Raw genomic sequence first — 26,389 nt, forward strand, 5'->3', positions numbered from 1 at the left:
AATACATCTTCCTCCCAGTTGTCTTCAAGATTCTGAAGAGCATTCAGCGAGTGTTTGATTGTATGTCCAGGTGTTCGACTCTCGGGTCATGACACTTCACTAACACCGTGGCCGCACTCAACACACCTCACATAATACAGGCAATTAATTCCAAGGGCAAACGTGTGGATGTCGGATTCTATTGAAGACCTCACTGATCAAGACGCGTCACAATTCTCAGAAATCTCGGGGCGAAAGATCTCGGCTGCTCTCTTTTTTATCTCTATTTTCTTTTTGCGCTTGACATCGATTTTCGCTCTGGAAATTACTCCACTGTGTCGACGCTGCTTTGTTTACGTACAGCACAGTCTGGCGGCATCATTCTGTGGGGGGCTATGATTCGTGTCCCTCAATGACTGAATCACACCTCTCGCTGCTGACAGAAATTTATTCTTTATCATGCCACAAATCATATGAAAAATGCATCGAATTCCTCTTATAACTTCTGTGGGCGTTCAGGAGCGTTCTTTGTATAATGCTCGCGATTTATAGAGCTCTTCCCCATGATTCCACCGACAATCCATCACTGTCAGTCTTACGGGCTCTACGGGTGTGTGAATATATTTCAAGAAACACCCTAAGAGGCGCCGCGGCATTGGATATAACAAGACGTATTTTCATGGAAGTGATCTCATCGAAGATGATAAGCAAGCCAAGTTGTGATGTGTTAGTCGTCTGTTTTACCAGGAGTCGAGGAAGGGTGCTTTGAGTTTCCGAGTTCGTCGAAGTGTGGTCGAGTTCGTCAAAGAGTGTTCGAGTTCGTCGAACACATCCAGATCGTCCGAGTATGGGTTCGTCAGGGATGTCAAGTTCGTCAGATTATTCGAGTTCGTCTGCGAAATCGAGTTCCTTAGGAGACTTCGAGTACGTCAGGAGACTTCGAGCACGTCAGCTGGGACATGCATATCTTACCACAAAGGAAGGGAACTTCGGTGGAGTGTTTCTACCACCATGTTTCCCCACTTTCCTCCTGACATTTCCTCCCAAGCATTGCTGGGGCGTTCCTTTTGGCGATGGAGGGGAGGAGTGTGGGGTCGGGTGGGAGCGAGTGTAAACTCGTGTCGGGCAGGCAGGAAGGGTACTACTGAGAAGAGGAGGAGGGGGAATGTTGGTGTGGTGTAGATAGGGTGGGAGGGAGGAAAAGGAGGGGAGGGGAGGCGTGTACGAGAGGTGCAAGCGTCCTAATTGGTAGTTAATACTTCCGGGAGCGTATTAAGGCGTGTCCAGTGTTTAAGGGGAGGGCGATGTGGTTGGTGGTGCTTATTCATACAAAGACGGTCATGGGTGGTGATGTGCTGGCGTGGGTGGTCTTGGTGAGGCGATGGGTGGTCGAGGTGAGGCGTGTGGGGTGGCGTGTGGGGTCTTGGTGAAGCCGTGGGTAGTCTTAGTGAAGAGATGGGTGGCAGGGGAGGTCTCGGTGAAATGTCGAGTGACGTGGGGTGATCTTGGTGAAGAGGTGGGTGACGTGGGGGGTAGTCTTGGTGGTATGGAGGGTGGCTTGGGTGGTAATGGTGAAGCGGTGGGTGGCTTGGGTGGTCTTGGTAGGGTGTTGGGTGGTCTTGGTGAAGCGGTGGGTGGCGCGTGTGCCCTTGGTGAAGCGGTGGGTGGTCTTGGTGAAGCGGTAGGTGGCCTGGGCGGTCTTTTGGAATGGTGTGTGGTCTTGGTGAAGCGGTGGGTGGCGTGGGTGGTCTTGGTGAAGCGGTGGGTGGCCTTGGGGGAGTGATGGGTTGTCTTGGTGGAGTGATGGGTGGTCTTGGTGAAGCGGTGGGTGGCGTGTGTGGTGGTCTTGGTGGAGTGGTGACGTGAATGGTCTTGGTGAGGTATATGGTCCCAGCTGAAGCGGTGACGTGGTTCATTTCGGTCGAGAGATAGCGTGAGTGGCGTTGGTGAAGTTGATGGCGCGGCTGGTGGTTTCTGTTTTTTTTTTTTTTTTCTTTTTTTTACGTGGCGGCTTGGGTTACCTGGTGAATTATTAGTGCGGGTGATCGAGCTCAACTGGCGTGGCGAGTCCTGGTGAGACTGGAGGACGGTATGGCGTGGTAGTGAGTGTAGCAGGAGTGATGGTAATTATGGTGAGAATGATAGTGTAATGGCGTGTGAGGTCTTGGTGTCTAGAGGCGTGGGAGGTCTTGGTGTACAGTGGTGTGGTAGGTCTTGGTGTATAGTGGCGTGGGAGGTCTTGGTGTATAGTGGCGTGGGAGGTCTTGGTGTATAGTGGCGTGGGAGGTCTTGGTATATATTGGCGTGGGAGGTCTTGGTGTATAGTGGCGTGGGAGGTCTTGTTGTATAGTGGCGTGGGAGGTCTTGTTGTATAGTGGCGTGGGAGGTCTTGTTGTATAGTGGCGTGGGAGGTCTTGTTGTATAGTGGCGTGGGAGGTCTTGGTGTATAGTGGCATGAGAGGTCTTGGTGTATAGTGGCGTGGGAGGTCTTGGTGTACAGTGGTGTGGGAGGTCCTGATGTGCAAGTGCGTGGGAAATGTTGGTATGGAAGGGCGTAGGAGGCCGTGGTGTACAGTGGCGTGGGAGGTCATGGTGTCTGGTGGCGTCGTAAGTTGTCAGTGGAGCGGTCTTGGTGTTCTCTGTAGGTGTGATACGCGAGGTAACATGACAGCACGTTTGTAGCAATGTGGAGTCGGCAATGGTATATAAGTGTCTGGTGGTGTTATGTTGATTTGGAGGCTTTCCGTGGCTTTGGGCGTAGTTGCTGCTCTTGGCGTGGGTGTAGTTGCTCTTGGCGTGGGTGTTGCTCTTGGCGTGGATGGGTGTTGACTTGCCGTGTGTTAACGTCGGGCTGGGGAGGGGTGCGGAGATTATATTGAAATTTATGCTTGGATCACACCTGTTCTCCACTGCTAAACGCCTCCAACCAACGTACACAAAATATTTAACGCCCAGAGTTCTGAAAACCTGGAATATATATATATATATATATATATATATATATATATATATATATATATATATATATATATATATATATCATGGAATTATGATACGGGTCAAAAGGCTCTCGTGTTCAAATATAATGTTTGGTTACGTATCTGAATACTCCCGCCCCCCCTTCCAAGGGACATTGAAAAAAAAAAAAGAATCTATACACGAACACTTGGAGTTTAAGTGTGCGCGTCATAATACCCACGAACGCACGAACTCCGCCACGAGCCTTGACTAGCTTACCCAAGCTCTGTATAATAGCCCTTCCCTGCCTACAAATATCATCAGGCTGAAAGGCGAAAGGTATATAAATCTCTCCTGTTTTCTCTCAGATCACGACTGGCTGTGAAAGCAAGCACGTTTCGCAGCAAGATCTATATTATGTTTTGGCTTGGATCTCAGCTCCCGTTTTTTGCCCGACGTCTGTACAGCAGAGGCATTACGGCCTGGTCAGCAGTTGAGGGAACATGGAAAGCACTGTTGTTAGTGTGATTGGTGAGGTGCTGAGGTTGACGATGGGGGGGAACCGTGAGGGTAAGGATGGTGCTGCTTTGGGAGCCCTGTGTGGAGAAGTGGTGTTGGTGAATTGAGGGTGTTGGTGCTTTGGGAGCCCTGTGTGGAGGAGGAGTGGTGTTGGTGAACTGAGGGTGTTGGTGCTTTGGGAGCCCTGTGTGGAGGAGGAGTGGTGGTGTTGGTGAATTGAGGGTGTTGATGCTTTGGGAGCCCTGTATGGAGGAGGAGTGGTGTTGGTGAATTGAGGGTGTTGGTGCTTTGGGAGGCCTGTGTGGAGGAGGAGTGGTGTTGGTAAATTGAGGGTGTTGGTGCTTTGGGAGCCCTATGTGGATGAGGAGTGGTGTTGGTGAATTGAGGGTGTTGGTGCTTTGGGAGCCCTGTATGGAGGAGGAGTGGTGGTGTTGGTGAACTGAAGGTAATGGGGTGGAGTGTTGGTCCTGCAATTGGAGAGAGTCGAGGTGTTTGTCGTGGTACGAGTTTGTGGACGGGTAGTGATCACTACAGAACGGCGGTCAATATCGAGGAAGGTGTAAGGGTCAATACTGAGGCTCCTATATAGTGGTGGCGAGAGGGTAGTTAGGGCGGACGGATGACAATGATTCTCACGACTGCGTCGCGAAGGAGAGAGTGGCTTTCCCAGGGACTCGGACATTCTTGAAGATGATCACAAAGGCGGTGTCAGTCGTCACACGAACGATGGCCGAGGCCTGTGGGGTCTACCGGTGGTGAGGAAGCTATGACAAAGGAGTTACCAGCGCTGGAACTAGACGTCGGTGTTCGCTGGAAGGACTAGGGAGGAGTAACTGGAGGTGATTGATATCTGGTGTGACACGCTGGGCAGCATCTTCCGAGACCTAGTGGAACCCCTTCTTTGCTTTATTCTTGCAAATGTCACCCGCCGGACTGAATTTCGGGAAAGTTTTACCCCGGTTTCTCTTATCTCTTTTTAATCACTCTTAAAACAACATGATATCTGCTCGAGGCGAGACGTCTGCCGTATCAAGAGCGGAGCACAAGCTAAACCCTAATTAACATTCACGCTCAGATCTTGTCAAAGGCTCATCCTTCCCAAGGCGGAAAATATTTCATGTAACTCCCTAATGGTTCTATTAGGCAGAACTACCCGGTGTTTCACCTCGTGACTCCCGATGCCAAAGCAAAAACACTCACGGATCATTCTCTCTCTCTCTCTCTCTCTCTCTCTCTCTCTCTCTGCCTCCACAAAACTCCCCGGATGAAAGGAAAGAAGAAAGAAAGAGAAAAATGTTGAATTACTTACTCGTACGCTTCTCAGTTGCGAGGATGTGGGCGTGGGCGGTTCCAGTAAACCCTAGTTTGCAGAAGTTGTCAGGTATATATGTTGAATACACACCGCCATGAGCGTCTCTTCGAACTGACTGACTACACCTTGACCACCAGGATCGAATCCCCGATCAGGTCACCAGGGCCCCCCAAGCCTGCCAGATGCTGGCATGAAAAGATCCCCGATTGTGGGGCTGGTCCATTCATGCTCAGCTGAGTGTGGTTGTTCTTATTGCTCCGAGTTATGAAGCCGGAGTGCTGTTTCATAAGAGGCCGAACGTGTGTCACATTAAAAGCCTTTTGAGGCGAGTATTAGTATATATATATATATATATATATATATATATATATATATATATATATATATATATATATATATATATATATATATATATATATATATTATCCCTGGGGATAGGGGATTAAGAATACTTCCCACGTATTTCCTGCGTGTCGTAGAAGGCGACTAAAAGGGGAGGGAGCGGGGGGCTGGAAATCCTCCCCTCTCGTTTTTTTTTTTTTTTTTTTTTTTTTCAAAAGAAGGAACAGAGAAGAGGGCCAGGCGAGGATATTTCCTCAAAGGCCCAGTCCTCTGTTCTTAACGCTACCTCGCTGTCGCGGGAAATGGCGGCTAGTATGAAAAAAAAAAAAATTAGTAAGAGTATAGGTATTACGTTGAGGTCACGGCCTTGGTGTCCAGGTGCATGCTGGCGAGGAGGAGAGAGACGATCGTGCTCTTCCAGCTGAATAAAAAAAAAAAAAAAAGAATTGTATAGTGATGCGCTCTATTGACAGCCTACATGAACAAAGACCCGGTACTGTCTCGCTTCAAAGAGGTTTGGGTTCGCTTCGAACGAATTCATCCACGTCTCCGCTTTCTAAGGCCCTCCAAGCTTTACGAGATTAACATAATGTCTAATGTGTTTATAGCACGACACAGACACGTAGATATGCTGACACGGTGAGACTGGGGGTGAATGGAGGTGCTCTCTTACGGGGGGGGGGGGGGGGGTCATGACGACCGAAGAGGGAGGGAGTGAGTTCGAGAAGCGATGCAGACGAAAGATTATCATTATTCATCCGGAATGACACGCGCCCGTATTTTCCTTGTCATGCAACTATCGAAGATTTGCTTCGGCTATGAAACAAAATTCTCCCTGCCTCTTGAAGATCTTAAGAGTGTGTGCTTGATAGTCAAAGTCCCCTCGAGATGAAATGAGTTTTTCCTTTCTGTTAGTCGAAGCGAAAGACTTATCGTTACCTCTCCTTTTTCAGACGAGTGTGAAAACGCGAATTTTCACACGACCTTACTCGTACTCAGCCCTTTAGAAACCAGCTATAAAATAAGGGTCTGAAAACTTGCATTCTATCCATAATAAGAACTCGATCCGAAGTGGGGGGGGGGACAATTTGAATAGGTTTTCTTTCCTGCAAATATATGTCATTTCAAAGCTACAAAGAGCAGATCTGGCTCAGCATATTGAACCGAGCTGTACAGAATTTGGTATCATGCATACGTCAAACTGCACAGTCAAACAAAACCCATTTTCACTCGTAACAAAAAGTGCACAATATTACTCCGCTCAGATAATTTTAATTCATACCTTGAACTGCTTCTAATAAAAGGGTTATTTAAAGCGAAACTGTGTAGAACTTGACTCCATTTGTATACGCGTGCAAGAGACATAGTCATTTGCCAGGGTAAATTACAGAGAGAGTGTGCAATTTGCACGTTCATCTTATGCAGGTCTCGGCACCATCTTTAGAACGTTCAGTTTCACAGACTCCCCCTCTCATTAAGGGTTCCAGTTTCATCCAACACGTGGATGGCGTTCACCCCTGCAAAGCTGAGCGTGCAGAATGACGCCGAGGTCTCAGCCAGCTTATCTTACACGTGGCACCGACATAAGTTTAACTTATGACATTAATCAGAGTCAATTACAGTCAAGTGCCTGGCAAACGTAGCTTATAAATGTCGCCGGCTTTTGAGCGAGTCATAGCGCGCAGGGAGTGGATGATACGAAATTGCCTCCGCACACCTTGGCACCGCTCGCAAGTGAAACTGCACAGAACCAGGCAATAGTCGGAGAGCAGACGAAGTGGACCTCTACGGTGTGCCTTGAGAATTATCCATGCATCGTCTCCAACGACAGACTCTCATCGACTTCGGTGGGAATACGGATGGCCATGTCTAGAAGGTCGTCTTTTGAGTCCGTCAGCCACGTAAAGAGAGGAGGATTATCAAGGGAGCTTATAACACGTCTATGAGCTTTTAAAGTAGTAGAGAATAACGCGCTTTTGCAAATAAGGGAGAAAATAGGAAGAGAAGTGCGATGATAGGAGAAATGAGGAGGGTATGACAAAAAAAGAATAAGGATGTTGGCAAGAAATGAGATGGAACATAGGAAGGAGAAATGAGCAAGATGGATGCATTTGCATCTTAGATCTAACACGATGACAAAGGGGCCAAACTCCAAGAGAAAAAGAAAACGAACAAAGAATGAAATGAAAAAAAAATGTTGCAGCAAATAGTTTTCTACAGTCATACCAGTTCAAAACATGGAAACACCTGAAACCATCCCGAAGACAATCTCCAGAATTTCCATCAGTTCAAAACTCGATTTTCAGAACACGTGACGTCATACCAAAGACAATCTCCAGAGATTTTCCACCAGTTCAAAACACGGCTCTCAAAACACAGTCATGCCAAAGACAACGAAAAGACCCCAAGACTTTTCCACCAGTTCAAAACACGGTCCTCAGAACAACACCTGATCACTTCAAATACAAGGAAAAGACACCCTAAGAATCTTTGAGCAACAGGACATATGCTTCTTCAAGGCCTCAAAATGAATTTAATTATTGTCCAATCTCGACTCTCTCTCTCTCTCTCTCTCTCTCTCTCTCTCTCTCTCTCTCTCTCTCCATTTCTTCCATCCTCTTCGGAAGGGGTGCGGTATTAATACTCCATTTATGACACTATAATTGGTTCAGGTGTTGGGGTTTCTTTTTCTCACACCCCTCACAACCTCAGGGGGACTTTGTGGTGATGGTGGTGGTAGCGAGGGAGGGAGGGAGAAAGAGAGTGAAAAAAGGGCAAAGCCGAGAAACAAAGGAACAGAAAGGAGGGGAAAGTGTAAAGTCGTGTCGAGGAGAGAGAGAGAGAGAGAGAGAGAGAGAGAGAGAGAGAGAGAGAGAGAGGGAAGGAGACAGAGGGGGGGGATGGGGGGGCGAAGGCGAGGAGGTGTGAAACGACAAATGCACGTACTTCAAGTCACACACACACACACACACACACACACACACACACACCATAACCCATTAATACCCTCCAGTGAGAAGCCTCATCTTCCCCCCTTCCCCTGCCTTCCCTCCTCCTCTGTCATGAGCACTGGTGACGACCAGACGGGCCAGCCGTGCAGCCACACCGTACATCACCGCTACGTGAATGAGACCCTCGAGGCAAACCTGGATGCGTAGTTGAAGCTTCACTTTACAAACGATTAATTGGCTGATCGTAAAATAATTTCCGTCATATATATATATATATATATATATATATATATATATATATATATATATATATATATATATATATATATATAATCATGTCTTTCCTGGTGTAAATACCACTGGCACCAATATATATCAGGTGATATAAATTCGACTTTGGTACATGTGCACGATAGCAGGTTACGGGGCCTCGCAGACACCTGGAAAAAGCAAATGCCGTCTGGCGAAATTATGACGAGCCAGATGTCCACCACTGCAACCCCCCCTTTTTCCCCCTGATTTTACAATTTACTTAGAAAAAAAAAAAAAAAACACAATTTTAATCACTTTTTTCACTTCTACCAATTCATCTTTCGAAGAACGACATTTTTTTTTTTTGTCTGTTCAACTATGGATGGTTCGAATATTCGGTACTGCTTCGTGCAGTCGTCCCCCAACAGCCTATGATGATATATCGCGTGGCATCATCGGGAGTTTGGTAAAACTTTCTGTAAGATCGTCCTCGCCCATACATACATGTTCACGCGTACCTGTACGTTCAAGTGAACCTGTATGTTCACATCAACCTATATGTTCACGCGAACTTGTATGTACACATCAACTCGTATGTTCATGTCAACTTGTATGTTCACGCGAATTTGTATGTTCATGTCAACTTGGATGTTCACGTGAACTCTTCAGAAGTGTACCATCACATAACGTGAAGACGCGGGTCTTCTCCTGTTGCATATCTCCTGCAGTTCTCAAACGTTCTTAACATACACGAGACATTCTGATGTTTCGAAACGTTCCCAATGTATGATATAGTGTTTTTAAGTTCCGAAACGTTCCGAACACATGATATATATAGTCCTCAGATGTCCTGAAACGTTCCTGAACACATAGAAGATAGACTTCAGTTGCCCTGAAACATTTCTTAACGCAAACACGATAGAATTCAGTTACCTGAAACTTTCCATCCAAACACTTAAGATAGACTTCAGTTGCCCTGAAACGTTCCTAACACACAAGATAGTATAGAGATGTCACGAAACGTTTCTAACACATTGAACAGCATTCAAACGTTCCGTGTAAACGTTCGGGAGACCATCAGAATACACGTTACAGAAGACCTACCACCTTATCAAATTCCTGAATTTCTGTAACAGAAATTTTCAAACAGACGCATTGGTTTAGGGAAACGTTTTGAACACGGCGTCGTCCAAAAGGGATCGAACCGGTGCGACCAAGCGTCGTGCTCATAGAAGCGACTGATGATTTCACATTTCTTACTCCCCACCAGATCCTAGACCACGTCCTTAGTCGAGCCAAAGTCTCTGGGCTAGCCATGGGCGCGGATGGTGTGTGTGTGTGTGTGTGTGTGTGTGTGTGTGTGTGCATCTGAGACAGGGATTTTGCTGTAAGAGTCAAAGGTAGTGTAGGTGCTGATGGGACAACCGCCGTGCGTCTTCATAATCTCGGGGTTGTTGTGGCAGACGTGGTGGTGAGGCGCTGCTGGGGTTAGGAGAGAGAGAGAGAGAGAGAGAGAGAGAGAGAGAGAGAGAGAGAGAGAGAGAGAGAGAGAGAAGCATGGCCTTATGATTACCTCAAACACCTGACGAAGGTGTTCAGTGTGTTTCTTTCTTTTTTTTTCTCTCTCTCTCTCATTGGTAGCCATAACCTGACGTTAAAGACCTTAGTTACCATGCCAGTCGATAGGTCTGAAGGTCAAGCTAACCAGCCAACTCACCCTGAGGGAAAGTTTGAGAAATAAAAGGAGTCAAGTATTTGGATCAAAGTTTAGAATTATGTGAGGGTGTGCAGCCCAAGTTAGAAAGAATGGGAGTGTTCGAACCGAAGTCCTTTTTTTTTTTTCATGAAGCATTAAGAATGTTTAGAAAACAATTTGAAAGTGTTTATATGTGTATGTTTTGTGTAAAACCTGAAAAAGGGGTTCAAATTTGTGGGTGTTTAGAGCAAAGCTTAAAAATATGTGATAAAAATGATATTCTGGAATAGTTGTTGCGTGGCTAAACACTATGAAAGACAACTGGTGTGTTTCTAAGAGAAAAGACTGATCACTTTCGCTGAAACCTTGAAGGAATGAGAGACTCAAAGGATAAGCATGAAAAGATATATATACAACATTTAACGAAGTAAAGATCTTCAGAGGAGAGAAATAGTCCTTTTTTTTCCCCCCCCTCGAGAATTTTTTAAGCCTTGCGAGTATTTCGAGAACAGTATGATGAAACTAAGCGGCGCGTCAAGTTGCCAAATTCATAGGACGGGGAGTATTTCGAGGACACTGTGAAAAACCTTGACAACAGTGCTGCAAGTTCCTCGTTTTTCTTAAAGAAAAAAATATGAGGACGATACTCTGGGAAAGTACACAGAGGTGTGGAGAGGATGAAATCATCAATGCTGAAAATACGGAGAGAACTCGCAAGAGCGATGGTGAGTGCGATGGTAGCTATGTAGACGAGGAAGATCAAAAGTTTGCAAGAACTCTCGTTAACTAGCTTGAGGTACCGAACCACCTCTGGCACACTTACACCCGGCAAGATAACGTTATCCTTCACCAAGTTATAGTACCGACAACTGTTGGGGTAGGGGACTTTATCATTGGCGTCTCAGGACGCTGAATGATAAACTACCTTATCGCTAGTGGCGGCTGCACTGCCACTCCTCTCAACCTTCCAAGAAGGCGATGATAAAAGTAAAAAAAAAAAAGTCCATCAACTGCATCGCATCTCCTGAGGTCGGTAAAGAGGTTGGGTGGGATTCTTGTATGGGGGCTAAGAAAACGAGTGATGGCGCCCTCTTCGTAATGATTTATATAGGTATAGATATAGCACATTTTCTTCGGCTCTTATTACTGTATTTAAACTCCTACTGAGACGTAAAGTCTTTTCTCCAAATCATCTCTCTCAAAACCTTGTACGTACTTGACGTGATCACTCCAACTTGTCTCGTCGCTAAGATTATCAGTGATAGAGTAAGTCTACTTGTACGCCTTCCGTGTATTACACTCGGCAGGGAAGACAATGTCTCAACAAGAGCGGATGTGTACTCAAAAGTTCTTGTTTGCATTTCAGGCTCGTTCCATAAGGCGATGAGGATGACGAGTTCTGAACCTTATCTTTTCGCAGAGAAATTGACCGAGACCAGCATCAAATCGGAGGACGAACTCGACGATGGTGCGGACATCGAAGCTGAGGACATCGACATCGATGTTGTCTCCGATAAGGACGACTGCGACCTGGACAGTAGTAAGGACCCGCTCGACCGCCCGGGTTCCAAGTCTCCCGAATCCACCTCCTCAGACTCCCACTCGAACCACAAGGATTCGGACAAGGCGTCCAAGCTGGAGATGAAGACGAAGGGCAACTGCCCGGATCTGGAGACCATCGACTGCCACCTCGAGACGAAGGAACTCTGGGAGAAATTCTTCGAACTCGGCACGGAGATGATCATCACGAAAACAGGCCGGTAAGTCTCGACTCGTTTTTGATTTGGAGATGAAGGTCGTCGGGGAGTCTTTGATGGATGAAACCCCATCTTGCATCTCATCTCATCTTTGCTTGTGTGTGTGTGTGTGTGTGTGTGTGTGTGTGTGTGTGTGTGTCTTTGCGATTGAAATACGATTACAACGCGGAAGACGCTAAGTACACATCATGAATCACTGTCGTTGACTTATCAGCGTAACATCCACCGGAAGCAGCAGACATTAATTACATATCTGTTCGGCACTTCCTGATTCGTGTCCTCCCCCACTCCCCCTTCCCGATCACACTCTACCCCACCTCCCTCCCTCCGCCGCTGTTGGGATCCCCCGCCGCGTCAGAACACTCGCTTGTTAAGCTCTTCTTCACAATTTTATGGGTTTCTAATTTGATTTTCACGCGCTGGGGACAATACCCAGGGGGGATGACACCGTAGCGGACGCGTCACCACCGTCATCTGTCCTGGTGGAGGGGAGGTGGGCCAGGCCGATGGATGGCCACTAGCTGGTGTCCAAACTCGAGTCAGGTCATGAGAGGAGAAGGGGGGAGGCTGCTGCTGGCCATAGGGAGGCGGAGGGTGGCCACAACGACTGGTTGGATCTGGTTAGACTTTAAGTTTGCAATCAGCTGCTCTTATACATCGGCCCCGCACGCTTGTTGAGGATATACACAGTGCAGGTCTTATCTTCAGGTCGTCAGCCAGAATCAGCGCTGAAGTCAGTACGTGTATGTACTGGCTACGGGTACTCTAATGAAGGTCAAGTGAGCTTTGTCTCCTCACGGAGCGAAAGAGTTGCATGGGTTCTGTCTCCCGTCTGCCTCGCTTTTATTCCTAATGTTTAGAAAAAGGAGGAAAACGTTCGCATTTTCCCCTACCCCTGGGCCACGCTGGGCCTCCGTGCAAGTGGACGTGCGACCCCTCCCACCGTTCCGGAACGTCGCGCCATTGTTGTTGTCCTCTGGGATTGTTATCCCTTGTGTCGCTTTCCCGGCCACCGCTCGCCGTGATAAACACCCATATCCGGGCTCATTTATCCCTATAAATCTGCCCTTAATCATAATACATCATCTTTACCCTTCTGGAAGTGTTCGCCGCAAGATCTCCCTCTCTCTCTCTCTGTCTCTGCCGTAGCCTAAGAGATGAGGAACAGCCTCGAAGAAGTCGACGTTCTGGGGGGGTTGTAAACAGAGAGATGGAGCGTCGACTTGATGGGCGTATCCTCGCCGGCCACCCTAACCTACCCTTCACGCCACCATCTGCCGCAAAAGCGACCCATTGACGGCCTATTGACGGGACATTTGCTTCTCCGGCGTCAGTGACAAGTGGAAACAGTCGATGATTGTTTGCTGATAATGTACAGGCGGCCCACACCAACCCCAGAGAAACAAGAGAACGAAGAAAAGGACTAAATTAGCTTTCTTGTTGGAGAACCAGAGGGCCAGTTTGTGGACACTGCTGGGGGAGAAAACCAGGAGAACGCTTGTTGGAGAGTGGGAACGCAAAAGAGCACTTGATGGAGAGAGTCATCGCACTCACCATCATTGCGTACACTGTCAATAACGATGATCATGTTCCAACTACTCGTCTTGAATCTGACACAGGCTTCAAGAAGCTTTTTGGACTAGAGTGATTGCTTGTTTGGATTTTAGGCTCTATCAGATCTCAGGTCTTAGAGGCGTTAAGCTACAGTATATTCACCAACCGAAAAATCCTTTTTTCGACACCAACTTCAGGTGTTGAAAGACAATGCTATGACCAAATACATTCTCCCTAGGCAAATGGCCTTTGTTGGAATAGGCCCAGTATACTCCTATGTATGATATCTGTCGATTCTATTAACGTTTATAATATACGTAGATCCTATTCGTTACTTGTGTAAAAGAAAAAAGTTAAAAGTAACCGACCCGCTATATTCTTTTAAGGCAGAGTGTGGGTCAAGGCCATTTAGTTGAACTGCCTACGATTTTGTGATGCGAGTGTCGAGCGTTTGGTAGAGGTGAACGAACGGAAGCGTAATGATGATCAAGATGTTAAACCACAGAGAAAGTGAAACCGCATATACACACCCACACACATACACACACAGTATATGGAACCCAACGGATATGAAACTGCCTCTAAGTAGTACAACTAGATAATGAATACACACACACACACACACACACACACACACACACATCGATTATTTTAAGTGACATTTAATGACTGACGTTTTACCTAACTTTCCTATTTTATATATATATATATATATATATATATATATATATATATATATATATATATATATATATACATATATATATATATACCTGGGATAAGGGAGAAAGAATACTTCCCAAATAGTCCCTGCGTCTCGTAGAAGGCAACTAAAAGAGGAGGGGGAGGGAGCGGGGGCTGGAAATCCTCCCAACTCTTTCTTAATTTTCCAAAAGAAGGAACAGAGAAAGGGACCAAGTAAGGATATTCCCTCTAAAGCTAAGTCCTCTGTTCTTAATGCTAACTCACGAAATGGCGAATATGGCTGTTGGAGGCTTGTATATTCTATGGACGTGCGCGTTCATATGCACTATACATACATATATTCACAGGAAAATGAAAGAAAAGTTTCCAAGTGCACTTTCGTGTAATGATCACATCATCAGGGGAGATACAAAAAAAGAAATTTAACAGTCAACTGATATACAACGAAGAAACGTATCTTCCTTCATGATGTGATCATTACACGAAAGGGCACTTGAGAACTTATCGTGTTTCATTTCCCTGTGAACAAGAATGAATTTAGTTTATCACGCACTCCATGGTGATCTTTTCCTATATATATATATATATATATATATATATATATATATATATATATATATATATATATATACACTAGATAATGGGCACCAAGATATCCTCTTGCAATTCATATATAATCTTTTTCTCATACTATTCGCCATTTCTTGCATTAGCGAGGTAGCGCCAAGAACAGAGGACTGAGCCTTTGGGGGAATATCCTCACTTGCCCCCTTCTCTCTTCCTTCTTTTGGATGATTAAAAATGATAGGGGAGGATTTGCAGCCCTCCGCTCCCTCCCCTTTTAGTCCCCTTCTACGACAGGCAGGGAATACGTGGGAAGTATTCTTTCTCCCCTATCTCCAGGGATAATATATATATATACTGCAAGCTACATTTATTCAATTATATATCCTATAGGACCTCTTCCTTGAAAGGGTCTCAGGACCTCTTATCCAGGGACTCCTGCAGCTCCAAAGCTGAGCAGGTTACTGTAGATTCCTTTGGAGTGAAGAGTCCTTCGATGGTATTGTACTCCGAGCAGTATAGGTTTGTAAAGGGTGACATTTCACTTGCGGCGTAACCTCATGCAGACGGAGACCCGCAACACACACACACACACACACACACACACACAATTATATATATATATATATATATATATATATATATATATATATATATATATATATATATTTTTTTTTTTCTTCTTTTTTGCTTTGTCGCTGTCTCCCGCGTTTGCGAGGTAGCCCAAGGAAACAGACGAAAGAAATGGCCCAACCCACCCCCATACACATGCCTTGATTCAACCCACTGACAGCACGTCAACCCCGGTATACCACATCGCTCCAATTCACTCTATTCTTTGCCCTCCTTTCACCCTCCTGCATGTTCAGGCCCCGATCACACAAAATCTTTTTCACTCCATCTTTCCACCTCCAATTTGGTCTCCCTCTTCTCCTCGTTCCCTCCACCTCCGACACATATATCCTCTTGGTCAATCTTTCCTCACTCATTCTCTCCATGTGACCAAACCATTTCAAAACACCCTCTTCTGCTCTCAACCACGCTGTTTTTATTTCCACACATCTCTCTTACCCTTACGTTACTTACTCGCTCAAACCACCTCACACCACACATTGTCCTCAAACATCTCATTTCCAGCACATCCATCCTCCTGCGCACAACTCTATCCATAGTCCACGCCTCGCAACCATACAACATTGTTTGAACCACTATTCCTTCAAACATACCCATTTTTGCTTTCCGAGATAATGTTCTCGACTTCCACACATTCTTCAAGGCCCCCAGAATTTTCGCCCCCTCCCCCACCCTATGATCCACTTCCGCTTCCATGGTTCCATCCGCTGCCAGATCCACTCCCAGATATCTAAAATACTTCACTTCCTCCAGTTTTTCTCCATTCAACCTCACCTCCCAATTGAATTGACCCTCAACCCTACTGTACCTAATAACCTTGCTCTTATTCACATTTACTCTTAACTTTCTTCTTTCACACACTTTACCAAACTCAGTCACCAGCTTCTGCAGTTTCTCACATGAATCAGCCACCAGCGCTGTATCATCAGCGAACAACAACTGACTCACTTCCCAAGCTCTCTCATCCCCAACAGACTTCATACTTGCCCCTCTTTCCAAAACTCTTGCATTCACCTCCCTAACAACCCCATCCATAAACAAATTAAACAACCATGGAGACATCACACACCCCTGCCGCAAACCTACATTCACTGAGAACCAATCACTTTCCTCTCTTCCTACACGTACACATGCCTTACATCCTCGGTGTGGTTCACTTCATCTTCTTCATTTCGAAGATAGATATTTATTTAAGTATGGGAAATATATATATATATATATATATATATATATATATATATATATATATATATATATATATATATATATATTCCTGAGTCCACGGGGAAGATGAAACTCATAGGACTTATAGGAATATCTTGATCACGCGCAAAATTGTGATCCTTTCCAATATATATATATATATATATATATATATATATATATATATATATATATATATATATATATATATATATGAACAATACTTTTAAGTGCTCGAGGCTTGAGCATGCAGGAGGGTGAAAGGCATGCTCGGGACAGAATGAATTGGAGCAAAGTGGTATACAGGGGACGACGCGTTGTCACAGGATTGTACTGGAGCCTGCATCTGGATAGGAGGTCTGTGATGTCGGTCCATCACACATGACAGTTAAAGGATGAATGTGACCAAAAGAGGCCTCTTCTTCGTCTGTTCCTGGCGCTTCCTCAAAATGGCAATCAAGCATACGTGTGTGTAATATATATATATATATATATATATATATATATATATATATATATATATATATATATATATATATATATATATTGGAAAGGATCACAATTTCGCGCGTGATAAAGATATTCATTCCTACGAGTCCACGGGGAAAATGAAACACGAAAAGTTCCCAAGTGCACTTTCGTATAATAATCACATCATCAGGGGAGACACAAAAGAGAAATATAAGTCAGTTGATATACATCGAAAAGACGAAGCTAGAGAGAGAGAGAGAGAGAGAGAGAGAGAGAGAGAGAGTGTGTGTGTGTGTGTGTGTGTGTATATGTGATGATACGCAAACATATTTACAAATGTATTCCCACACACTTGTATACGGTATTAATCACCGCGTTACTGGTATTCACTGCTCTTAAATCACTTAAGAACAGATGTTATTACGTGTTTTATGGCCGGGAGAACAAGATAAATGGCGTTCCGGCCTAGCGACACGAAAATGGGTCTTAGCTCCTACGTCTGGCAGATGTTCGTGTTGTCACCTGCAGATGGGGGAAACACTATCGTACTCCCCATCATCACTCATGGACGATAAATTTGCCTCCGCACTGTCATCAGGAATTATAGCGTTTCTCCAACTCCCGTCGGGGCTTGATAGCGAAGCATTTGCACCGGCAAGATAGCAGAACCAGCATCCTGTTGCTGTTAAGATAACCAGCGTCGTCCCCTCCCTATCCACTTCGTTTTTAAATTTCTGTATATAGTCGTTTGGTAATATCCCCCCATCCCTCCCTTACCCAAAAGCTCACAGCAAATCCGGGTCGGGTAATTGCCAGTTAAATGATAATATAGACATGTAGCTTAAGCCGAATGGTCGCGTTACTTAAAAAAAAAAAAAATGGGTCTTTTGTGGTAAATGAGATGGTTAGAATACAATTGCCGTGGCTCGGCGGCACTAGTTTCACTCGCGGATCTGATTGTGATCGGGAGGCGGGAGCGCTGCGCGGGCTGGTTATTGAAAATTGCCTGTTGATGAATAATGATCTGATTACTTGATTGGCTGTCGGTACTAACGCCATTGCGGGTGATCTGGGTGACGGGGACGGACGGCTACGAGGTATCTGATGGGCATACTGATGGGTGGCGCGGTTTTAATGGATATTATGGCATTATCACCCCTCAGAGCTCGCCACCTGTGGGATGGTGGAGAGGGAGGGAGGACGGGTGTAGAGGGGACGAGGGAAAGGACGGGAAAGGGAGACAGAATGGACGGGTGGGAGATAGAAAAGGACGGATTGGAGGGAAAAAAAAAGACGGGTAAGGAAAAAAAAGAAAGGTCGTCACCGCATAAAAAACGGACGAATGGGGGGCAAAGAAAGGACGGGTCGGGACGAAAATATGGACGGTTGGGGGGAAAAAAAAGACGGACGGGAGCATGAAAGGACGAATAAGGGGGAAAGAAAGGACAGGTAGTAGCAAATTAGAATGGATAAGGACGACGGATAAGCACAGGGAAGAACCATTTGCGTAAAGAATAAAGAAAAATAGATAGAAAAAAATATAAAAAATGGGCAAAAAAATGAAGACGGATATGAGAACAAAAAAACGGATAGCGTTCGGGGGGAAAAAAAATAGGGGGCTTGAGAACATGTTATAGAATGATAGTAGAGAGAACACTTGTAATAAGAGAAGGCGAGGGTCGACCTTTCTTCTACCAGATCACAAGCCAACCACGGACGGATTCAAACCTAAAGAAAACGAGAGGCAGGCAGACTCATGAGAGTGCAACGACAGAATAAACACTGTGGGGTGGCATAAGGGGGTTGGGATATGTCAATACACGCTTCCTCAGAGAGAGAGAGAGAGAGAGAGAGAGAGAGAGAGACTTTTGAGGGTACCAACATTCGTTTTCTTTTTTTTTTTTTTCTTTTAGCCCTACATTAAGGAAGACCAGTGGTCTGCATGGACACTGGGTGGAAATTGCGGAGCGGGGAGATTCCGTAAAAAAAAAAGGGAGGAGGGGCTAATGAGGGGGAAGATAGTTAGTCAGGCGGTTCGTGTCAGTTTGGGGATTAATAGCGAGCTGGTCTCAGCTACTTAGTTCGCACCAACAGCGGCAGGTGGCGCCTTAGTACAAGAAAGGGGGGGGGGGGCGGGGTAGGGGGGCCCTCGTGTTAATAAACGTGCTAGTGGGTGCTTTTTTTTTTTTTCTTATTTACTCATTTATTTCAACGTCCATCGTCTGGCTTGGAGGCGAGAGACTGGGTTAGTGACAAGGGAGAGAGAGAGTGTTGCTCTCTCTCTCTCTCTCTCTCTCTCTCTCTCTCTCTCTCTCTCTCTCTCTCTCTCTCGTATCATTATTAGCCATAAAAGTCAAGTGATTTCCTGTGCGGTCTGTGTGTGTGTGTGCGTGTGTGTGTGAGGGACATACAGACTCGAAGTAATGATAATCATAAAAGCTCCTAGGCTCTCCACCCCCCTGTTGGTTCCTCATTTCAGGTGTTCATCACACGTCATGCAGCATGTTAGGTTCCCCCTCCTCCTTCAGGTGTTCATCATGTCGTGTTACATGTCATGCAGTATGTTAGGTTCCTCATTTCAGGTGTTCATTACATGTCATGCAGTACGTTAGGTTTCTCCTCCTCCTTCAGGTATTCATCATATGCCATGCAGAATGTTAGGTTCCTCTTCCTCCTCCTCCTCCTCCTCCTCCTCCTGCAGGTATTCATCATATGCCATGCAGAATGTTAGGTTCCTCTTCTTCCTCCTCCTCCTCCTCCTCCTCCTGCAGGTATTCATCATATGCCATGCAGAATGTTAGGTTCCCCTTCCTCCTCCTCCTACTCCTCCTTCAGGTATTCATCATATGCCATGCAGAATGTTAGGTTCCTCTTCCTCCTCCTCCTCCTCCTCCTTCAGGTATTCATCATATGCCATGCAGAATGTTAGGTTCCTCTTCTTCCTCCTCCTCCTCCTCCTCCTTCAGGTATTCATCATATGCCATGCAGAATGTTAGGGTCTTCTTCCTCCTCCTTCAGGTAGTCATCACATGTCATGCTCTAAATTCTCCTCTCAGTCATTCATCACATACCCTGCGTTTATGTTAGGTTCCTCCTCCTTCAGGTATTCATCACACGTCATGCGCTAAATCTCTCCACTCAGGCAATCATCACACGTCATGTTAAAGTTCCTGTTCAGGTACTCGCCACATGTCATGCATTATGCTAGGTTCTTCCCCACACACACACACACACCACTCATCATATGTCATGCATCACGTTACACTGAAAATGCGTAAATGATACTTCTTCCTCCTCCTCCTCTTCTTCTTCCCCTCCCTCAAAAAAATTATAACAGTCGAGTAGAAGGTGCAAGTGTGCGTCACCAACAGAATCATTTATCATATCAGCCGCGCTGGTGCTTCACGCCCGTCAACATTCTCCTCCGCTCAACACATGCCATAGCAAACTCCTTCCTCACACCTCTCTCTCCCACCTCCTCCCCTTTCCTTTCTTGCTTACTCTCTCTCCTCCTCTCCTTTCTCTTCTCTCTCTCTTTATCTTTTCCCTTCCTTGCTTACTCTCTCTCCTCCCGTAGCTTCACAGCTCTTTCTTCTCTCTTCCTTCCTTGTTCCCCTCCCTTCACTTCTCTTTTTTGATCATCTTCTCTCTTCCTTCTTAGTTCCTCTACCTTCACTTTTCTCTCTATCTTGTCTCTTCCTTCTTGGTTCCCCTCTGTTCACTTCTCTTTTTTTATCTTCTCCCTTCCTTCCTGGTTCCCCTCCCTTCACTTCTTTATCTTTCTTTTCTTCTCTTCCTTACTCTCTTCTTCCCTCCCTACTTATCTCTCTCTGTCTTCTCCCTTCCTTCCTGGTTCACCTTCCTTCTCCCTCTCCGATTCCTTCTACGCAGTCCCCCACCTCCACAACGGCGCGGGTGGGCGGCCAGTCACCTGGTTCAGTTAAGTTTGCTGGGACTAATTCAATAGTTCAGTTGTTAGCGCTCCTATATTCCCCACAAGGGGAGCCTAATATAACACCTGTCTACTGCTTGTGTGTGTGTGTGTGTGTGTGTGTGTGTGTGTGTGTGTGTGTGTGTGCGCGCGGCATGGCGGAATATCAAACAAACCCTAACTTTATAATCACGTACATCACACACCACCGTTCGTGATCACGGTAGGGTGAGGGAGACGGAGGGAGGGAGGCCCCCCAACGACTTACGACGGAAATAAACCCCGCTTCTAATAAGACCGTAATGACCCACGTAATAACACGCTTTATATCGGCATCCGCGCGGGAAAAACGTAGGCGCAGAGCTAGGTGACAAAGACTCCGATAAACTGCATATAATTGTTGAGCGAGGCTGCGCGTCATACGCCGCCTGTGAGAACCACACACACACATATTATATATATATATATATATATATATATATATATATATATATATATATATATACACATACATATAACTTATACGAGTAGTCACTTGTTTACGACATGGCGTCCTAGCTACGTCTTTTCATTGTATATCAAATTACTTATATTTCTTCCTTGTATCTTCCCGGGTGATGTGATTATTACACGAAAGTGCACTTGGGAACTTATCGTGTTAAATTTTCTCGTGGACTCATAGGAAGCAGTATTTTATATATATATATATATATATATATTTTTTTTTTATACGATTCGCCATTTCCCGCATTTGCGAGGTAGCGTTAAGAACAGAGGACTGGGCCTTAGAGGGAAAATCCTCACATGGCCCCCTTCTCTGTTCCTTCTTTTGGAAAATTAAAAAAAAAACGAGAGGGGAGGATTTCCAGCCACCCGCTCCCTCCCCTTTTAGTCGCCTTCTACGACACGCAGGGAATACGTGGGAAGTATTCTTTCTCCCCTGTCCCCAGGGATATATTGGAGTGACTATTTTGAAGGTTTGCTGAATGTGTTTGATGAAGGTGCGCGTTCATATACACTCCACTCGCATACATATACATACATATATATATATATATATATATATATATATATATATATATATATATATATATATATATATATATATATATACTCTTTTTCCCTGCTGCTGCCGTGCTCACAACGAGTCTACACCGCGCTGAATGGTGGTCAGGGCAGTTTAAGCAGCTCCACAGCACGCAAGATTTCTTTTCTCTCTCAAATGTCAGCAGACACTTAAAGTGGCTGGACCATTTTGTCCGACGACAAGCAGACGGATTGGCAGTTGAGCCGCAAGTTTCGCGAAGTGCTCAGGTGACACACACACACACACACACACACACACAGGAGTGATATTTCATTTACGAGTCATTTGAACAAAGGTTCGACCCTTGATCGCGACGGTACAACACCCTTGAGAATGATAATTTATCTAGCCTTCAACTTAGGCCTACTTAAGTAAGGGTCTACTTGATATATATATATATATATATATATATATATATATATATATATATATATATATATATATATATATATATATATATATTACTGATAAGTGCTAGTATGCCAATGGCATCTTAGCTACGTCTCTTTCTTCTATATCAACTGACTGTTCTTCGTCTTCTGTCTCATTCGTGTATCTCCCCTGACGATGTGATCATTACACGAAAGTGCACTTGGGAGCTCATCGTGTTCATTTTCGTCAATCATCAGCTATATCATATATATATATATATATATATATATATATATATATATATATATATATATATATATATATATATATATATGGGTTCGTTCCAGCTTCGACTACCTACAAGCTGAGATATCGGAAGCGTAGATGTGTCGCAAGACTTCCACGCTTCTGCGGGTCACCCTGCAGTATGCATGGGCTCCGACGGCAGGTGATAGGGAGACTTTTTCTTTGTGCTATGAATAAAAAAAAAAAAAAGAAAAGCAATGATTTGATTATCAGATTTAATCAAGTCGGTAGTAACACTTTACCACTTTTTTTTTCGTTCTTCCTTATCTTTCCTTTAAAGTTTTCATTCACTTGTCCTTGACATGGGCTACCGAGCCTTGCGGTCCTCATCTGTTGTGGTCGGATTTTCTTGCTGGCAACACCGCCAAGGTGCAAAGTGTACCCTGTTGCCGGCTCGGTCGCTGGCTAGTTCGTTCGCTGGCTGGCTTGGCTTGCTAGCTCGCTCGCTCGCTCGTGGTTGCGTTCGCCATCTCTTTGACCATAAATCATCATTGTTTATAGCTGAACCCTATTGTCTATTTTTTTTTTTTTTCCTTTTTTTTTTGACTGATAATAATGATGAATCCTCCTCATGCCCTCTACGCAGACGAAGATGAACAGAAGGTCTAGACGTAAGTTCTGCCATATTTGTCGATTAATATGAGAAAACCTACCTGAAGGTAATTCATTTTAAACGTATGTTGTACTTAGTATTAAACCAGACAATTCCTCCAATCGTACAAATTCTCTCTGAACTTGGGTGTTATAGATTCCCGTGTATGTATGTATGTATGTATATATATATATATATATAACTATTACTTGATCGCCGTTCCCCGCGTTTTTTTTCACCTCACGGACCTTCCATAATACCTCGGGAGGCAATCCATTTCTCACGCTGATCATTTTAGTTCTTGAAAATTGAAAAAAAAGAAAATAAAAATCACAGCGCCGTCTATCTTACTCTGTTCAGGGTTTTGGCTTTTGGCGTCCCCTCTTCCTAGCTTCGCCCAGATCCACACGGTGGGTCGTAAATGGCCCGTTTGATCCGTGTTACATTATAATTACGCATGCATCTGGGTAGTGTACTACGAGGAGTAATCGGGGCGTTGACTGGAATCGGCAATATGAGAAGTTGGGAATTACATTTAGGCACGGTCTGTTAAAAGAAATAATTTCTATTTGCCACAGTGAACACCAATCTCTCTCTCTCTCTCTCTCTCTCTCTCTCTCTCTCTCTCTCTCTCTCTCTCTCCAAAGAGATAAATAGATGCACTGATGAATAAGACGTATAATCATAGTCGGATCCCACGTCGTAATGCAATGTAATCGCCGGGAAGATTACATAACCACTGAAAACGTTTGCACGTTACTCTAGTGAAGACCGGCCCGATACTACACCCCCCCCAAAAAAACCCCGGGCAAAACCATAGCACAACAGCTTTTGATAATACGTAACATTGCTATAAATTTGAAAGATATTGTCTATTAATAACCTCTAATTATACGTCTGGAAGATATGGACACCTCCCTCTCCACCACCACCCACCCTCCTCCACCCTCTCTCTCCCACGCAAAACAACTGGACGATCGATCACCTTGGCGATCGCAGCAAATGCTGAAGCCACCACAGCGAGATTTTTAGACGAGGGGGGATTAAAGGAAAAAAAAAAAAAGGGAAATTAATCATCCGACAGTCGAAGGAAAATCAGGCTTCGAGAAGATCAATACACACACACACACACACACACACACACACACACACACACACACACACTAGCGAGAAGACTTCTCTTCTTTTTTTTTCACCTCAAAGACTCGAATCTTTAAGATCCGAACCTTGGAAACATCTCGGCTTTGGCCTGAGATAGAAGGAGGGAGGGAGGGAGTGAGTACGTCGGGGGTGTGGGTAAGAGGGCGAGGAGAGGGAGGGAGGTAACATTAAAGCGTATCGGCATTGGAGAGGAGCGTGGTTTGGCCGAGCAGTCCTCCTTGCCCAGGCCCGGCCCGTGATATAAGGTGGGCCGAGTCATGAATCACGCGTTGGGCCACCTTCGCCCGCCACTATAATAAAGGCCCATCAACATTCTACGCCGGTGCAATCATCAACACATTCTGGGCGGCTAATCATACACATTACCCCCACGATTGCAATTGTATGTATCCTCAAGTCTAGGGACAAATTGGGGCTCGCGCGGTAGGTGGTCGTAGTCAGGTGGTATCTTTTTTTTTTTTGCATCGTCTACTCCTTTCTTCTTTTAAGCGGAGTAGTAGGAGGAGGGAGGTAGGAGGTGGTTGTGTGGAGCCCCGTCGATTCTGTTAGGATTGGATGTTTTTTTTTTTTTTTTTTCCCAAAATGGCAATTGGTGATTGTGGGGAGGGGAGGGAGGGGAAAAAAAAAAAAAGAAAGATTAAGAGAAAGAGAGGGGTGGGAGGGAAGAGGAAGGGGCCGGACAGAAAACGAAGTACAGGTATTAATCTATATAGTAATATCAGAAAATGGGTCATGGCGATCACGGATTTCAGTAGTGGTGGTGGTGGTGGGGTACGTTCCAGCTGCTGCAGGAGATAAGGTCGCCAGATAAGACGCAAGGGGGCGTTTAAAGGACTGGGGTTAAGATGAACAGATGCTGCCCACACGGAGATTAGCAATTAGAGAATCAAATAAAGGAAACGCTCTGGTCCGTGGTTGCGGTTGAGACATTAGGGAATTTATTGGTCACACAGACGGTATCTGTGCCTGGTGTGAGCAAGGTATTGGTGGGGTGCGGGGCTCAGGTGAGGGGCGAAGGGAGATGGACGTAAGACAGGGGAGGAGGGCGGACGAAGGTACGACTGCCAAACAGAGGGTGAGGAGGTCGGACGTACGACTGACAGAGAGGGGGAAGAAGAGTGGACGTACGACTGGCAGAGAGAAGAGGAGGTTGGACGCACGAATGGTAAAGAGGAGAAGGAAGATCGACGTACGACTTACAGAAAGGGAAAGGGGAGTGGACGTGCGAATGACTAAACGGGGTAGGAGAATGGATGCTCGACTGACGTAGAGGGGAAGGACAGAGATGGGGGGGAAGAAAAGGGTCGAGACGCGCAAGAGAACAAGATAATAATGGAGAGGGTCGAGAAGGATCGAAGGAGAAAAATGAATCGTGCAAGTAAAAGCATTGAGTGCAATCTGGCAACATGAACGGCAACACCAAACACAGGGTCCGGGGAATTACTGAACAACAAAGTGGGGAGAAAAGCAATTGAAATGAATATGGAAAGGGGAGAAACCCAGATACTGAATGGAGTAAGAAGCACATAAAGAGTATATAAATGAGGGAGGGAAGAAGAGATGGCGAGGGGCGAGCTGAAGCGAGAGGCATAGCGTGGGATACAGAGATGGGAAGAGGAGATGAAGAAGAGGCGAGGCGAGGCAAGGGGTGTAGAGTGGTGATACAGGGAGACTGAGGTGAGGCAAGTGGTGTAGCGTGTGATACAAGGAGGTGGGACGGGACTCGGAGATGGCGATGGGTGGGCTGAGGCGGCTAAAGGCGTAGTGTGTGATACAGTAATCATCACGTGTGGTGTGTGTGATGATGGCTTCCCACCAACACCACCTCAGGCCCTCAACCTCACAGCTTCCATTATGGCCGGCGTGCACACGCTACGCCCCCTGAGAGAGTGGGGCTGCTAGCAGTGGTTAGCGATCAGGCCGAAGGGATCGCGAAAATCCATACGTAACCTATTGGGAGTAGGTCTTCTGGCCAGATGGTCCGTTCCACCTGTTCTGTACGTAATATGTTTGAACTGCAGTGGCGAAGATGACGCGACGCCAC

At 45.5% G+C, this 26,389-nt stretch overlaps 1 protein-coding gene across 1 annotated transcript in view; it reads left to right on the forward strand.

Moving 5' to 3' along the window:
- LOC139745854 (uncharacterized) overlaps positions 1-26,389 on the forward strand; it is a 165,472-nt gene that overhangs the window by 36,071 nt on the left and 103,012 nt on the right. Inside the window, exon 2 of the mRNA XM_071656467.1 lies at positions 11,430-11,769. Within this exon, the coding sequence (XP_071512568.1) occupies positions 11,430-11,769 (340 nt within the window). The remainder of the gene's footprint in view (positions 1-11,429; positions 11,770-26,389) is intronic.

This window comes from Panulirus ornatus, chromosome 4, assembly GCF_036320965.1.
Source record: "Panulirus ornatus isolate Po-2019 chromosome 4, ASM3632096v1, whole genome shotgun sequence".
NCBI classification, from domain to species: Eukaryota; Metazoa; Arthropoda; class Malacostraca; order Decapoda; family Palinuridae; genus Panulirus; species Panulirus ornatus.